Below are 16940 nucleotides of genomic sequence, written 5' to 3'. Positions count from 1 at the left end.
GACCTACAAGCTCGTAGCGCGCCACTCGGTAGCGCGCTATGAGCTTGTAGATCTGCTATTTTTCAATAGAATGGGTTCCCGTTCAGAATGGGTTAAAAAGGTTTATATACAAGATAAGATTGATACGATATGAGAATTACATGATCAAATATATTTTCATCTATTATCAAAAATCAAATATACATAACATTTTGTATCTACATGAGAGACACACAAGTATGACACTGATATTTACATCATCATCATCATCATCATCATCATCATCAGTGTTGATGGACGGTATTTATGATACGGTATATTTATAAATGTATATAAGTGAGTAACACCCACCACAGCCAGTAACACCCACCACAGCCACAATACTAGAGGGAGCGTGGACAACTATCTGGTATAATATTTTTTTTTATCCCACGATTTTGTAACCATGTCGACCTGATGTCACTGTCACATAGAGACTCTATCTCTGCTCACACAGACATACTGAGGAGGGGAAGCTGGACCAGAATGTGAACCCAGCATACAGAGGTTCAGTGAACGTGGTCTGGAAGGTGTACAGGTGTGTCAGAGTAGAGTCAGAGCACACTGCGTAGAAGGACAGAGTCCCAGCGGGACAGTCCACATACACTGCCACTTTGTTGGGGCCTCTAGAGGCTCTGACGGGGAGGACAGTCCTCTTACTGTCGTGTGTGACATGGTAACTTGCGCCTCTTGAACAGTCCAGTCTCCAGGACGTTTCGTTCCATCCAAGCCCATGGTCGCCACCACGTCCTTTCCTTTTTCTCTGTTCTCTGTACGTCACTCCTGCATGAACCCCAGCTCCACCCCACTCTACCTCCCAGGAATGGCATCCACTCAGACTCTGTGCACACAGAACCTGTGTCAGGTTATCAAACCTGTCGGGGTGATCAGGAGGATGCTGATCCTTCTTCTCATTTGTGACCTTCCTGTCGTCCTCAGACAGAGAGAGGGATCCATGTGCTGTGTTTGTGTCCAGCGTGAGACGATGGAAATCTGATGAGAAAACAACACATCAAACATCAGCCTAAATACATCATTCATTGACTGACTGACTGACTGACTGACAAGCATGCACGCACGCATACACGCGCGCGCACACACACATGTCATGTACACGCACTAGGGCTTTAAGCACCAAGTCGACTATTCAACTAGTCGACTAGTAAATCCACTAGTTGACCCTGTTGGGACTAGTTGATAAAAGCACGGCTCTGCACCACCTTTCATGCATCACATGTCAGAATTGACCTTATGCCAATATAGACGAAATGCATGTTATTTACGACCAGGTTAGTGAATGAGGTCCATTGTTTCGGTCAAACCGCATGACCTCATCTTCATGGTGTTAAGGACCAGGCCAAAAGCAGAGAGTAGAGAGCAGTTAGAGAACAGACTTCAGGACAGCATCAACCGGAGTATAAAATGTTAAAGATGGAGTGCCATGATCTTTGTAACATTACTCTAATAGACCCCCAGGTGCATGTTGTTAGAATATTGAAGTGCGTCTTCCCTATGTGTATTTTTGGTTTCTTCCTGAATAGAAAGCTGAAAGCCTTTGAGTCTAAAGGCCCAATCAAGATGACAGTGATATAGTGGCATCACAATATATCATCGCCTCCCGTAACCCCTCCCCATTTATCACACAGCTGTGGGTGCGGCTTCAGTTCAGGTGGATCACCACCCACCAGGCCTACTTAATGAACTGGTCGGTGTGGCCACATAAAAACATAATTTTAACAGTTTCTGTACACTTAAAGGTATTGTAGACAAGTTTCCAGTGTTTGTACACAGAATTGATCGAGTGTTTCCAAACAAATTAAAATCTAGCTCCACCCCCCTCCCCCCGTCATTCTATTGGCTGAGCCAGGTCACTTCAGGCTATGGGGTTGTTGTTGCTGCTGGGAGGGACGCTATGGATATTGCGCTCGTATGGCTAAATATGACATTAAAAAAATATGAATTTCTATCGATATCATAGTTACAACAATGACATTGAGTTGACATGTTTTTTTAAGGGTAACTGTAGCGTAATCACAATATCACAAGACTGACACGACGAGTCCCGCAAATGAGGAAGTAGGAAGTAGTGGAGCAGACTCACTGGCTCTCAATTAAATTATCTTTCATTTGTAATCGTGCATATAAAACATATTGCCCCTCAAATGCCCCAGCCACTACAGCATCGTTCATGTGAACTACTTTGTCCACGGTTATTCATTGCAATGAAGAAAAATCGCTATGATGATCAGCGACGGCTTGTCACCGTTGGCGAGCACGGGATGAATGCAAGCTTCAAGCCGGCCGGACCACCCAACCATGCGCTATACATAGCGATTCTCATAATTTCAACAGGCTTACATATTACATCATAAACATACTATTTCACATGAACAATGGTGAAACTAAGATATGGGGATAATATTATACTTGCAATGAAATCGCATTGCGTTTTCATTATAATACTGCTGGGTCGAACACACAGTCACACCCTCGCGCTGTGATTGGCTAAGACTCCGCGTCACCCCCCACACAGACCCTCCTCCCAACACACTTCCTGACGTCCCGACACATAAACAACAGTGGATATAAACAGATACAAACACATAGAGGGAGACAAAGGGAGAGTGTATGTCTACAGGGCAGCAGCTCAGCATCAAAATATAGGGGAAGATAGAGGGAATAAGGCCACAAATATAGATAGATAAATATTTTGATTTTTGGCTGAAAACCTGCCTATATCACCTTTAAAAGAAAATTGTTCTCCTAGTATAATCACATTACCTGATGTAAGGGTGTGGGGGGATCACGGCATTCTATCTTTAATGTGTGATATTGACACCAACAGACAGATACTCACATTTTCTAACAAGTGTAGAATTAAGCCTATCTTCTCCTCCATGTTTCACACTGTAGGAAGTAGAACAACAAGCATCAATAGGTGAGTTTCCATCAAGCCTTTTCGAAAATAGGAAGCAAATTTCCATTAATTCGATAAAAGAAAACAGATTTCTTTCCTCGTTTTCATCCACTATTTAGCTCATGAAATACGCAATAGGTGGCAATATTTTGCCAGTCAAGCGAGACGCATTTTTGATTGCAATGGGAATGCACTTCCCATTGCAATCAGAACTGCAGATTCACTCCCTATCTTCCGCCGTAGTCTGAAAACCCACCTCTTCAGACTCCATCTTATTACCCTAGCCTTGACGACCTTACAGACATGTGCAAAGGCTCAACTTATGTAACTTAGATAGCATTTTATGTAGACATAGCACTCTATTCATTTTTCATTATATTGCTATTCGACTGTTAGGTTGTTAGGTTAGCTTACGTATGAGTCTTGATGACTATTTTCACGTATTTGATGTATTACCATGTTTTTGTTCTTGCTTACTGTAAATCGCTCTGGATTAAGAGCGTCTGTTAAATGCCTAAATTGTAAATTGTACCCACTTGCAGTTCTCCAGGACTGAATGATTCACCATGTTGAGGCTCACGTCCAACACTAGATTAGAGCTTACAGCTGAGGCCAGAGCTTCACAGCTTCTCTCTGACAAGCAGCAGTCAGCCAGTCTGAATGATGAATGAAACGATGAAAACATGAATGAATGGATTTAGAACCTGTTTACAGCCACCTATTATAGGCTCTTGTCCCACTTAGTGTGCCTTCACACCTGGATGCTTTAGTTTGATTAAAAGTTAACAAATCCTGATCCCCAAAATAATTTAACTGGGGAACCCCCAAAATAATCATATTTGAACTGGGCACCCCCCAAAATAATCATATTTGAACTGGGCACCCCCCAAAATAATCATATTTGAACTGGGCACCCCCCAAAATATTCATATTTGAACTGGGCACCCCCCAAAATAATCATATTTGAACTGGGCACCCCCCAAAATATTAATATTTGAACTGGGGACCCCCCACCCTGACAAGAACTTGTTGTAGGCATTGCATTTATGTGAAAATAACAATATTACCAAACACCTCACAGTGAGCTTGCATCGGCTATTTTCACGATGTTTGCCTCTTTCTTCCGTAATATTATTTATTATTATAATATATTCGCACGGGTCGCACGGAATTAGGCGATCTACAAGCTCCTCAACGCGTCAAGAGGAACTACTCAGGCACACATGGCTTGACTTACCATAATATCAAACATGTTGTTTTTGGCAGCAAATTTAGATTTGTCTCTTCAATAGTTTTCATTTAGTTTTAGTCACCTGGAATGTTTTTGTGTTAGTTTTAGTCGACTTAAATGTATTTTGGTGGGCCTTGATGCCGTCGTAATGACTGTTTTTACACTTGCTGAAAATAGCCGATCTAGATCTGCTATTTTCAGCATGCAAGTGTAGGATAAGCCAAAGCCACCCCCAATTTTTTGGTTGTTTATTTAATCATAATTCATATTCTACTCAAGTTCATAATGCAGTTAATGGTATTACAAGTCAAATAGTTAAAAAGATAAAAGTTCATGCACAAGTGTATTTCATTTTGTCATTGTTCTATGTAATGTTAGTCTCAAATACTAATAGTCACTGTGCTTCTGCCCTGACAAGAACAAAACAGAGCGATGGCTCCTCTAAGCCACAAGGGGGCAATATTACTCCAGTGAGTCAGCATGTTTCTGCCAGACAGGCAATGAGGAAACCAATACATCCTGTACATGGTTATTGTGATAAGCTGGACAACATGTGTCTCACTCATTTTTGTGTGTGTTTAACTGTCTTGTTGCAGTTCCTTGATGTCCAGTAAAACGGTCATAAAATCAAACCACACTGATATGATATTATTATTAGTATTATTATATTAACAATAATTGGTGGTGGCTTTGGCTTATCCTATACACAACCAAGTGTAAAATGACTTATACTGGATCTCTTGTCCACTAGTCCAACATTTTAGTCTAGTTTTTTTTTGTTTGTTGACGAAATTGTCAGTATATTGTCTATAAGTTTTAGTCATCATTTCGTTTTCCTCGTTGACAAAAGGTAGTTGACGAACATTCTTCGTCTTAGTTTTAGTCGACGAAATCAACACTGATATCAACCTTATTAATACATTCTCACCACAGCATTCTTATAAATATTCACATAATACAGTACATAATAAAACAGAAGTGATCAAAATAAATGTGGTAAATGTATCTTACTTTAGAACTTCCAGTCCACAGTGTGGGCTCTTCAGTGAAGCACAGATCAGCTCCACTAGTCCCGAGTCCTGCAGGTCGTTTTCACTGAGGTCCAGTTCTCTCAAACGGGACGCCTGTCCCATTCTCTCAAACGGGCAGTTTGTCTTACTGAGTTTACAGCCGACAAGTCTGTAAATAAAACGATACGTAGCTTGCGGAGTTAGTTCAGTCAGATATACACGAGGGGTTTCATCATGCTGTGCTCAAGGGTACATATACTCAAGGGGTTAACCCATTCTGACCGGGAACCCGTTTTGGTGTCAGCATCATGCTATGCTTTAGCTATTGAAAAATAGCAGATCTACAAGCTCGTAGCGCGCCACCGAGTGGCGCGCTACGAGCTTGTAGGTCTGCTATTTTTTGAAAAATCGAATAACGACTGACATTTTTAGAATCTGATCTCAGGTCAGAATGGGTTAATCAGACCAGTGTGTGTCCAGTGGAAACCTCGCGTGAATCTGATCTCAGGTCAGAATGGGTTAATATGCTGCATTACTATGTAGGCGTATTCAGTGTGTGCAACACCCACATGTCATTCGCCGATTCGCAGTCAGCTGACCATTGGGCAGGCTACTTATAGGCCCAGGCTACACGTACATGGGTCTTTTGCAAAGCGGATATTTTTGTGTACGCTTGAGCCTTTAATTCAGCCACACGCAAACAACTTTAAAACAATCATAATTATGTTGCATCAACTGCAGCGAGCAAAGGCTCTGCTGCGTCCAATAGAGGGTATATGCGTGTGACATCATCATAAAACCAGGAAGTTATGCAGGAACGCCTACTGTACTGAGTGGATAAAAACTACTTTCTGGCCTTGACAGTCCATAAACATCCAAACAGATTGCATTAAATAACGTTAAACAATGTTAACCCATTCGGAACGGGAACCCATTTTGGTGTTGGCATCATGTTATGCTTTAGCTATTGAAAAATAGCAGATCTACAAGCTCATAGCGCGCCACCGAGTGGCGCGCTACGAGCTTGTAGGTCTGCTATTTTTTGAAAAATCGAATAACGACTGACATTTTTAGAATCTGATCTCAGGTCAGAATGGGTTAATCAGACCAGTGTGTGTCCAGTGGAAACCTCGTATGAATCTGATCTCAGGTCAGAATGGGTTAAACTCACTTTGCATGTTGGTACGCTGGTAAAGCTTGATATCTGTGGTGTATAGGCAGCTACAACGTGTTGAAACAATGTTGAAAATGGTCGATTCTGTCAGTCGATTTTTCAAAAATAGCAGATCTACAAGCTCGTAGCGCGCCACTCGGTGGCGCGCTATGAGCTTGTAGATCTGCTATTTTGCAATAGCTAAAGCATGACATGATGCTAACACCAAAAGGGGTTCCCGTTCAGAATGGGTTAAAAGGGATATTACACTTTCAAACATGTTTGGGGTCATTTTAACGTCTAATCACGCACATAATATAGGCTTGGCTTACGATGATATCAAACTTACATTCTCACCACAGCATTCATATTATATTCGCATGCCTAATACAGTGCATATTAAAACTGAGGTGATCAAAATATTAAAATAAACCAGGTAGATGTATCTTACTTTAGAACTTCCAGTCTACAGTGTGGGCTCTTCAGTGAAGCACAGAGCAGCTCCACTGGTCCCGCGTCCCGCAGGTCGTTTTTACTGAGGTCCAGTTCTCTCAAACGGGAAGGACCAGAGCTGAGAGCTGAAGCCACAACTTCAACCTCTGTCTTACCGAGTTTACAGCCAACAAGTCTGTAAATGCAGATTAAATAAGAGATCATGAAAACAAATTATACCTATGAAGTAATTATTTGAACTGAGGACCTCCTACCCTGACACGCACTTGGAATTGTAGGAATTAGCCTACATTTAGTTTGACTCTGCTGAACAGATACATGTTGTGGAAAATATCCACATGTGAGCTTGTAGATTGGCTATTTTCACAATGTTTGCCTCTGTCTTCCGTAACATTTGCCAGTTTAGTTAAAAAAATGTCTTAAAAGTCATTAAATTGTACTTTTAGAAACGTGCAGATACTCTGTATACACTTGCAGGTATATTGTATGTTGGTGTGTTTAGTGTGAGAAAACACACTTGTTGCACATTAGCTAATCACCTCAGTTTGGGAACCACAGGCCTAGGCTACAGTAGGTAGCTAGTAGCTAAGTATGTAATCCATTCTCTCAGAATAAGAGAATATAAATAATAAATAATATAACGCACATCCTCCGGTCTTGGTGCTGAGCCAAACTGTTCAACTGACAGATAACATAGACAAAAGCAGGGGCTCGCAACTCAAATTGTAATGCTCCAGATAACTTTTATTCACGGACACAGCAGGCAGGACATACAACGCTTCAACCAGTAGCCTATATAGGCCTTTATACTTGAGAAAGACCTGAGTTGCGAGCCCCTGCTTCTGTCTATGTAATTAATCCTCACCACAGCATTCATATCATAATTCACTTAAATTCACATAATACAGTACATAATAAAATAGAAGTGATAAATGTGGTAAAAAATTACTTTAGAACTTCCAGTCTACAGTGTGGGCTCTTCAGTGAAGCACAGATCAGCTCCACTAGTCCTGAGTCCTGCGGGTCGTTTTCACCGAGGTCCAGTTCTCTCAAATGGGAAGGATTAGAGCTGAGAGCTGAAGACACAACTTCCACGTCTGTCTTTCTGAGCGTACAGCCAACAAGTCTATGAATGCAGATGAAATAAGAGGTCATGGAAGTTAACTAAAATATATCCTATATCTAGTTCATCCATACATACAGTATTATAACAGTACTGTGGAATAGACAACAGCACTTTTCATAACCTACAGTATTATAACATTTCATAACTTACAATATTGTAACATTTCTTGACCTACAATATTATAACATTGTTTAACCTTCAATATGGAGATTATGGGCTGTATTTTGCGTGTCTTAAGTACCAGGTCTTATTACCTAACTTCAGTAAACTAAAGACCTGGAGGCGTGATCAATGCCATTTGGCTATTCTGAGTGGCCAAAGAGCATTGATCACGCCTCCAGGTCTTTATTTGACTCAAGTTAGGTAATAAGACCTGGTACTTAAGACACGCAAAATACAGCCCAATGTGTGAAGAGACATAGACCAGCTGGACAGTTGAGTTATAATAATTATGGAAGAATTATCCAATGAGGTGTGGTACTATTTATTTAGGGAACTATTTGAGATACTATTTGGGCACTATTTGAGACACATCCAGTCTTATTGGAACTTTTTTGTCAACCTTCATTTGTTAACTGTAATGACAGATTGACTCCGGGATGTTTCTATTCCCTTGAACACTAACCGAGCCTTTCTGCAGTTCCTCACAGCTGGGATCAGTCTCCTTAGTCCCCCCTCGGATGTGTTGTATTTGTCCAGGTCAAACTCTTCCATAACCTCCTCTGATATCTGCAGCATGACGGCCAGAACTGAACACTGGGTCTCGGACAGTCTCTCTGCTCTGTTCTCTGACTTCAGGAACTGTTGGATCTCCTGATGTAACGAGTGGTCGTTCATCTCCATCAAGCAGTGGAAGATGTTGATACATCTGTCTGGCGAAGGATCGAGAGTGTACATTCTTTTCAGGTTCCGGATGGCTTTCTGGATCTGCTCTGGACTGTTCTCTGGGCTGCTCTCTTTCTGGCCCAGTAGGCGTCCTACCAGGCTCCATGGACTGTTCTTTGTCTGGCCCAGCAGGCCTCCTAACAGACTCTGGTTGGACTCCAGTGAGAGGCCATGAAGGAATCGAACAAGTAGGTCGAGGTGGCCATTTTTACTCTCCAGGGATTTTTCCATGGCAGCTTCCAGGAAGTCGGAGAGGGAGATGTTACTGTTGTATTGATCTTCCAGGAATGTCTTCAGTACCTCCACGTTCTTCTCTGTGAAACAGTGTAACAGGTAGACTGCAGCCAGAAACTCCTGGATGATCAGATGAACAAAGCTGTAGACCGTTTTCTGAAACAGCACACTCTCTCTTTTGAAGATCTGAGTGCACACTCCTGAGTACAGTGAGGCATCTTTCACATCAAGGCCACACTCTTCCAGGTCTTCTTGGTAGAACATGATGCTACCTTTCTTCAGGTGTTCAAACGCCAGCATTCCCAGCTTCAGAAGAAAATCCCAGTCAGTCTTCATGAGCTGCTGTTGAGTCCCCTTTCTTTTCTTTTTCATATCATGAGTCTCATCATACTTCTGCTTCTTCATCTTTGTCTGAACCAACAGGAAGTGGCAGCATATCTCAGTCAGGGTCTTGGGCAGCTGTCCTATCGTGGTGTGTGTCCTCAACATGTCCAGCAGAACGGTAGCAATGATCCAACAGAAGAGTGGGATGTAACACAGGATGTGGAGGCTCCTCGATGTCTTCAAGTGTGAGAGGACTCTGTCGGCCAGCTTCTCTTCACTGAATCTCTTCTTGAAGTACTTCTCCTTCTGGGGGTCTGTGAACCCTCGCACTTCTGTCACCATGTCAACACATTCAGGAGGGATCTGATTGGCTGCTGCAGGTCTGGTGGTTATCCAGAGGAGGACTGAGGGGAGCAGATTCCCCTTGATGAGGTTTGTCAAGAGAGCATCCACCGATGATATCACTGTGACATCAGAAACAATGCCATTGTTTTGGTAGTACAATGGAAACCTGCCTTCATCGAGACCATCAAAGATGAAGCAAACTTTCCAGGCAGCGAGCTGCTCTGCTGTGACCTTCTTTAACGTTGGGTGGAAATCATGGATCAGGTTGAGAAGACTGTACTGCTTATCTCTGACCAAGTTCAGCTCCCGGAATGAAAAGGGAACCAGAAGATCTATATCTTGATTTTCCAAACCTCTTGCCCAGTCCAGAGCAAACTTGCGCACAGAGAATGTTTTTCCAATGCCAGCGATGCCCTCGGTCAGAACTCTTTTGCTGGGTGTCTTTCTGCCAGGGAGGATGGTCTTGTAGATCTCACAGCACTTGATTGGTTTGTCATGGAAGGTCTTCTTGTTGGAAGTTCTCTCAAGCTGTATCACCTCGTGTTGGCTATTAACCCCTTCACTCTCTCCTGCTGAGATGTAGAGCTCTGAGTAGGTGCTGGTGACGGAGGTTCCAGACTCTTCCCCTTCATCTTGACTTTTCAAACTGACCTTATAATCGTTCAAATAATCCTGCAGACTGACATCTGAAATGATAAGAACATTAACGTATGTTTTAAGCATTCAGGTTAATTTATAACTTTACATGTTTGCAGTACATGCACTCATTACTAATTAAATGCACTAAAATATGCAAATAAACTGCACACAAGACCAATTGTTTTTCTCCGGTTGTTGAGTTGATAGTTGTTTATCATTATATATATATTATATATGGACGTCATGGAGCCATCAGTGGCTCACGCAGTCCTGCAGGTTGCTGAAGAGTGCAGGGATCGCTCTTAAATCCCACCCTAGTCCTTACCCAAGGGGTCAGGTTATCTAGGGAAATTAAGCCTGAATAGGTAGGCCTGGAGCATATAAAGGAGCCTAGGTGTGACCTTTCACCTTAAAGGTATATGATTTCACTTAATTCAAATATCACATCATCTTTTTTGTTTTGTTGTGATAATCCTCCCTACTTTAGAGTGTTCTGACCATATAAGGAGTTCCTCCTTATATGTCACCCAAATCACTGAATGCCCCTTTAACTCCACTAGTGGCATATTGATGGTCCCGTAAGGGGCGTGGTCATGCCCTCCCCTCCTGAAACAGGGTTGATCACCCAGGATCACATGATCAACTTCAGCTTGAAACAGGAGGGGAGGGGGAGACAAGCTGATTTGTAGTAGGTCGCGTGATCCTGGGTGTTCATGCAGTGTAAAGTGTGATTCAGGCTGACTGGAGTGTTACGATAGTAGACGGCGCATGGACCTGTGGCATGGACGCCGCCATTACGGAGATTCTAAACACAAAGCGCTCCCCTCCCATCCTGTCCTGTTTCAGGAGGGGAGGGGAGAGTCGAGCTGAAGTTGATCACGTGATCCTGGGTGATGCAGTGTGATTCAAGGGTGAATGGAGTATTACGATGGTGGCCACACAAGTGATCGAAAGTAATCAATAAAAAAACGTAAATCACCTAAATCTACATTGTCCGCAAACAACCGCCGGGGATTCATTCACGTGAATCTACGCTTATCGCATTCTATGTGTTAATGTTTTATCAAATCTCGTCTTCTCGTGTTTGGCAAATGAGGGTTTAATAGCTAAACACAAGATATCTCGCGATTGGCATAGAATCGGTTAAGCGTATCATTTGTTGGCATACATTTTCTATGAGTGCACATTCTTACTTTGTCCACTTTTGACTGTTTGACTGGGTGTCTTCAGTCCAGGTTCCTGCTCAGTCACAACACGCCTCTCTCTGTGGACACAAATACATATTTAGATCCACATTAGAGCCACCTGGTTCCCCTGCAGATCCCAAAATCCATGATTGATTGATTGATTGATTGATGATTAATACGTTTTAATTTTGGGTTGGATATGTGGCTCATGTAATACTATATAACAATTTTGGTTGTTAACTATTTTGTTATTCCCATCCCTGGTTGTTATAATGTATATTGTATGTACAGGAGGATTCGCATACTGTCTGTGAATCCTTGATTATCCTTTAGTGTGAGCTGTTCAAAGATCCAATCTTAGGCCTCCCGATTTGTTCCGACATCCAATGCCGTCACGACAATTTTCAAACATGTTGATTGTTGTTATTATGTTGGTTGATACAGTATGTATCTGGATCGCTGCTCTCTGTTGTGCTTCATGCTATAGTAACTTGTGTATATTGTACAGGAGGATTGACATACTGCGTGTTTGGAGGTCCAGGGTCATTACTGAAGCTAGGAGGATTTCCCATAGACCAGTCACTCTTCATAGACACACTTCGAACACTTCTGGAATCATATACCAATTCAAGTAGGCTATCAGAGAATGAACATTCTTGAGTTTTGGCTACTCAACAAAACAGCAATAAGAAAAAAATGCAATACAACTATATAAACTTTAACCCATTCTGACCTGAGATCAGATTCATACGAGGTTTCCACTGGACACACACTGGTCTGATTATAACCCATTCTGACCTGAGATCAGATTCAAAAAAATGTCAGTCGTTCGATTTTTCAAAAAATAGCAGACCTACAAGCTCTTAGCGCGCCACTCGGTGGCGCGCTATGAGCTTGTAGATCTGCTATTTTTCAATAGCTAAAGCATAACATGATGCTGACACCAAAACGGGTTCCCGGTCAGAATGGGTTAAAACATTTGACTAAAACAGTAGGATAACTGCCACATAGATACGGTAGATTGTATTTATCTTTTCATACAGACTTTTCATAAAGACTCTCACTCACTCAACACGACATTGTGGTTTGTACCACTTAATTCACCTACTGCACACACACACAGTAATCTATAATCCATACAGTAGATACTATTGGACAGGGAGGACACAACATTATTATTCTCATCTTTGTTTGTAGCATTTTGTACATGTAACCTAGCATGAGCTCACTTTGTTGTGTTACAGTGCATGTTGTAGAGGAGGAGGATCCCTTTAGACCAGTCACTCTGTTGTGTTACAGTGCATGTTGTAGAGGAGGAGGATCCCTTTAGACCAGTCACTGTGTTACAGTGCATGTTGTAGAGGAGGAGGATCCCTTTAGACCAGTCACTGTGTTACAGTGCATGTTGTAGAGGAGGAGGATCCCTTTAGACCAGTCACTCTGTTGTGTTACAGTGCATGTTGTAGAGGAGGAGGATCCCTTTAGACCAGTCACTCTTTGTTGTGTTACAGTGCATGTTGTAGAGGAGGAGGATCCCTTTAGACCAGTCACTCTTCATGTTGTAGAGGAGGAGGATCCCTTTAGACCAGTCACTCTGTTGTGTTACAGTGCATGTTGTAGAGGAGGAGGATCCCTTTAGACCAGTCACTCTGTTGTGTTACAGTGCATGTTGTAGAGGAGGAGGATCCCTTTAGACCAGTCACTCTGTTGTGTTACAGTGCATGTTGTAGAGGAGGAGGATCCCTTTAGACCAGTCACTCTGTTACAGTGCATGTTGTAGAGGAGGAGGATCCCTTTAGACCAGTCACTCTTCATAGACACACAGCTGGGTGTTGGAGACTCTGGTCTGTGGAGAACACTTCTGGAATGACATAGATGTTTGTTATTATCGTGTGAATTCAATTTGTTCTCACTGTTCGCCACTACTGATTTCAGTCATTTGACTGTGAGCCTGTAGATCAGGTCACAGATTACTATGAAAACCTGCAAAACCTGTCTGTCCGTCCGTCCGTCTGTCACCAGTGAGGGGTGGGAGGGGCTAGCCCACACCGGGCCCTCAGCAGTCAGCACACAGAACAGAGGGGTGGGAGGGGCTAGCCCACACCGGGCCCTCAGCAGTCAGCACACAGAACAGAGGGGTGGGAGGGGCTAGCCCACACCGCAGCAGTCAGCACACAGAACAGATGTCAAGGCAGAGGCTGTGTGGAACGTGAAGCACAACGGAGCTGCGCTTATGAGAAACGACACAAATATAAACTTCCGTGAAAACAGAAGCCCAACTCGAGGATAAAGGACACATTCAGTCTAAATGTCCAGTTTGCTAATTCACAACTACTACTAGCCTACTGTGGTGTTGAAACTTTGAATTTATCGTAAATGTATGCTATGTGAGGACAAGGTTAAACCTTACATCAGGGGTGTCCAAACTTTTTTCAAAGGGGGCCATATTAGAAAATATTAAAACACCCAAGGGCCAACCTTACTATATCTCCTGACATGATGTAGCGTCGGACTAGTCTATAACAAAGTCACATAATGTAGCGTCGGACTAGTCTATAACAAAGTCACATATACATGTGCATCGCATTTAAATTATTCTATTGAACTCATCATATCATCATCAATATTTCAAATCAATGGTCTTTTATCGGGTGTGTGCTATGAACAAAAAGTGTCTCTCAGCCTTTTTTCAGCCATATGTCACATTACCAAATGTAACCAGAGGAGCAACGTAACAATAATAATACAAGGAAGAAGGAACAAGGAACACTTGAAATTTATATTCTGGGAAATGCCCAGGTTAAAAAACTTGAATGCCTCCCCCTAGCCAGCCGGGGCGCCTGATGGAGGGGAAAGGAACTGGTTCCTTCCACGCACTACGTCCAACCAGGGAAACTCCCCCCTGTCAGGTGTAAAGGAGCAACTTGGACACTCAGGCATGAAGGAAGCATGAGTTCAAGTCTGTTGCTCTCCCCTTGTCCCCCATATATGGGGACTAGGTTGGTGGAGGGTGTGTAGAGCCCAGGATCACATTAAATAATTGACACACGGGTGAAAAATGGGTTACAAAATCACGGGATAAAAATAAATAAATACTGTACAGTTGGGCGGGGCCGTTCATAATACAATTGAGGTATGAAGCTGCAGGCCGCATGACATTTATCCCAGGGCTGCATTTTGGCTATACTAATCAAAGCCTACTAAAACAATATAAGTAAAATAATATAGCCTTTCCATTGGAGTATCTTTTTGTTCATAGGCCTATGTTTGTAAATATGCTACAGCCAGTAGCATATATTTGAAATAACTAAAACATTATAACTCATTTACCTCAGAATGTTTTCATTCTGGATAGTCCGCTCCCCAGCCTAGATCCAGAGTGAATGTCATTAGCCTCTAGTGTTAGCGGTTTAAATATCCACTCTTAAGGCTCCCAGTTTGATCACAGACATCCGAGGCCGGCACGACAATTAATTATTCATCTGGATCGCTATAGAGCGCCGCAGTGACGTCAGAGCCAGACCCAGAAGTAAAAATCCCATTCACCTGGACCATAGGGAATTCTCGTATCAGCCATAATATCGTAACAATTCCATGTACACTTACCATTGTGGTCGTGGTTGTAAAATGGTTCTATATGCTCCTGTAGAAACCCCAAGCATGCATGCTATCACTCTAGTTTTAGTAAAAACGATCTTTATGCGCGACCTCACGGAGAAGTACTTCATTACCCAGAATGCTAAAGTCCAAACATCCGGTGATGTCGACGTCTGTGATTGGTGGAGGTTGCGGTTTCCGTGGAAATCGTTACTGCCCCCTGTTGACCCGCCATATTAGAACACCAGTATTCTAATACCGTTTACAGGTACATGTGGTTAAAATGATTTCTTTATCGAACATTTTGCGCTATTTTAAAGATGAAGAGAAGAGTGTGAAGAGAGGTGAAAATCACTATGAGTCTGGCCATGTCCTGGCATGTACTTTTTCACAAGGCCAGCTTATTGGCTCTGTAAGAGCCAGTATGAAGAACAGGACTTACAAAGTTATGGTGAGTTCACTACCTAACGTTTATCTCTCTACGTCTACATAAATCAAACTGACTCAAACAATTCATGTGATAGTGGGAATTACGAATTAATTAATGAATTAATCAATAAACAGCAGGGGAGAACACAAGTACCAGCCAGAAGTACCACCATTATTTATGACTGATGTTAAAATACAGTAGTGTACACTACAGCAGGAGATCACACACACACACACACACACACACACACACACACACACACACACACACACACACACACACACACACACACACACACACACACACACAAATATTCTAATGGCCAGTGGTGTACTCAATTTGTTTTAGTAAAAAAAAGTGAAAGTATCAATATTGCAATGTAGAAATACTCTGTTAAGTACAGTCAAGGTAATCAGAAGTTACTTGTAGTAGAATGTGCAGAATGTCATGTTTCACAAGTTATATGTATACAATTTATCACAAAACAATGAGACATGTTGTAAGCTTGTAGATTGGCTATTAGGGCTGATGTGTATATTTTGTAATAATAACCAAAATCTATAAAGTAACTAACTGCCTGGTAACTAAGGTTTTCAATTAATTGTAGTGGACTCAAGTGGAGTAACATATACATATATAATTTGTTATTTAAATCACGAGGTAACTTTGGATTTATATAAAAATTTAATGATTATTTTAAGAACATATGCTATCCATTACATTGAAGCTGTGATATCAAATCTACTGTACTCTCCCTTCTGTAGATTTCCACTGGTGACTCTGGAGTCATTACCAAGACTGACTGCGACTGTCCCCGTGGCGCGCATAAGTGCAGCCATGCTGCTGCATTGATGATATGGGGAATCCACAACCTAGGTTCCACGGATGTAGAGTGCCAGTGGAAAAAGCCTAAATTGCCTGATGAGGTAATAATAATAATAAATTAAGGGACATTTGTCCTCACAGGTTTGTTCACAACAAGACACAACACATAACCCTAAAGCACAACACAACATATCACCAAGACAATAATACTGTAGGCAGATTGTTTAATGCCACGATGGCTGAGGGGACAAAACTCGTGCTAAAGCAAACCTTTTTCCACTTCAATGTTCTGTGTCTTTGCCCAGATAGCATGAGGTTGAAGTAATGATACAGAGCATGATCAGTGTCATGTGTTATTGAAAGATAGAGTATGATCAGTGTAATTTGTTATTGAAGCGTGTGGTGCACTTATTATTCATATCAGAAAATGTAGGTGTGGGGATTCCGATAATCTTGGAAGCAAGACAGGTAATGCTGAAGTTTTTTTCTGTTAGGCATAGATAGTATTGTCTAAAAACATGCAGAAATATAACAGAACAGGTTGAATAATGCTTTTGTACAGTAAT

At 42.0% G+C, this 16940-nt stretch overlaps 1 protein-coding gene across 1 annotated transcript; it reads right to left on the bottom strand.

The window, feature by feature from the left end:
* Positions 1–457: 457 nt before the first annotated feature.
* On the bottom strand, positions 458–12069 carry LOC308331763 (protein NLRC3-like; the record flags this gene model as incomplete). Its single annotated transcript, XM_080787253.1, has 4 exons — positions 458–1011; positions 6824–6957; positions 8534–10382; positions 12045–12069. 4 exons carry the CDS (start codon positions 12067–12069, stop codon positions 458–460), a joined length of 2562 nt encoding a protein of 853 aa, XP_080643379.1.
* Between the last annotated feature and the right edge of the window lie 4871 nt (positions 12070–16940).

Source organism: Protomyctophum bolini, assembly GCF_963924005.1.
Source record: "Protomyctophum bolini genome assembly, chromosome: 17".
Taxonomy (NCBI): domain Eukaryota; kingdom Metazoa; phylum Chordata; class Actinopteri; order Myctophiformes; family Myctophidae; genus Protomyctophum; species Protomyctophum bolini.
This window is presented reverse-complemented; position numbering and strand designations above follow the sequence as displayed.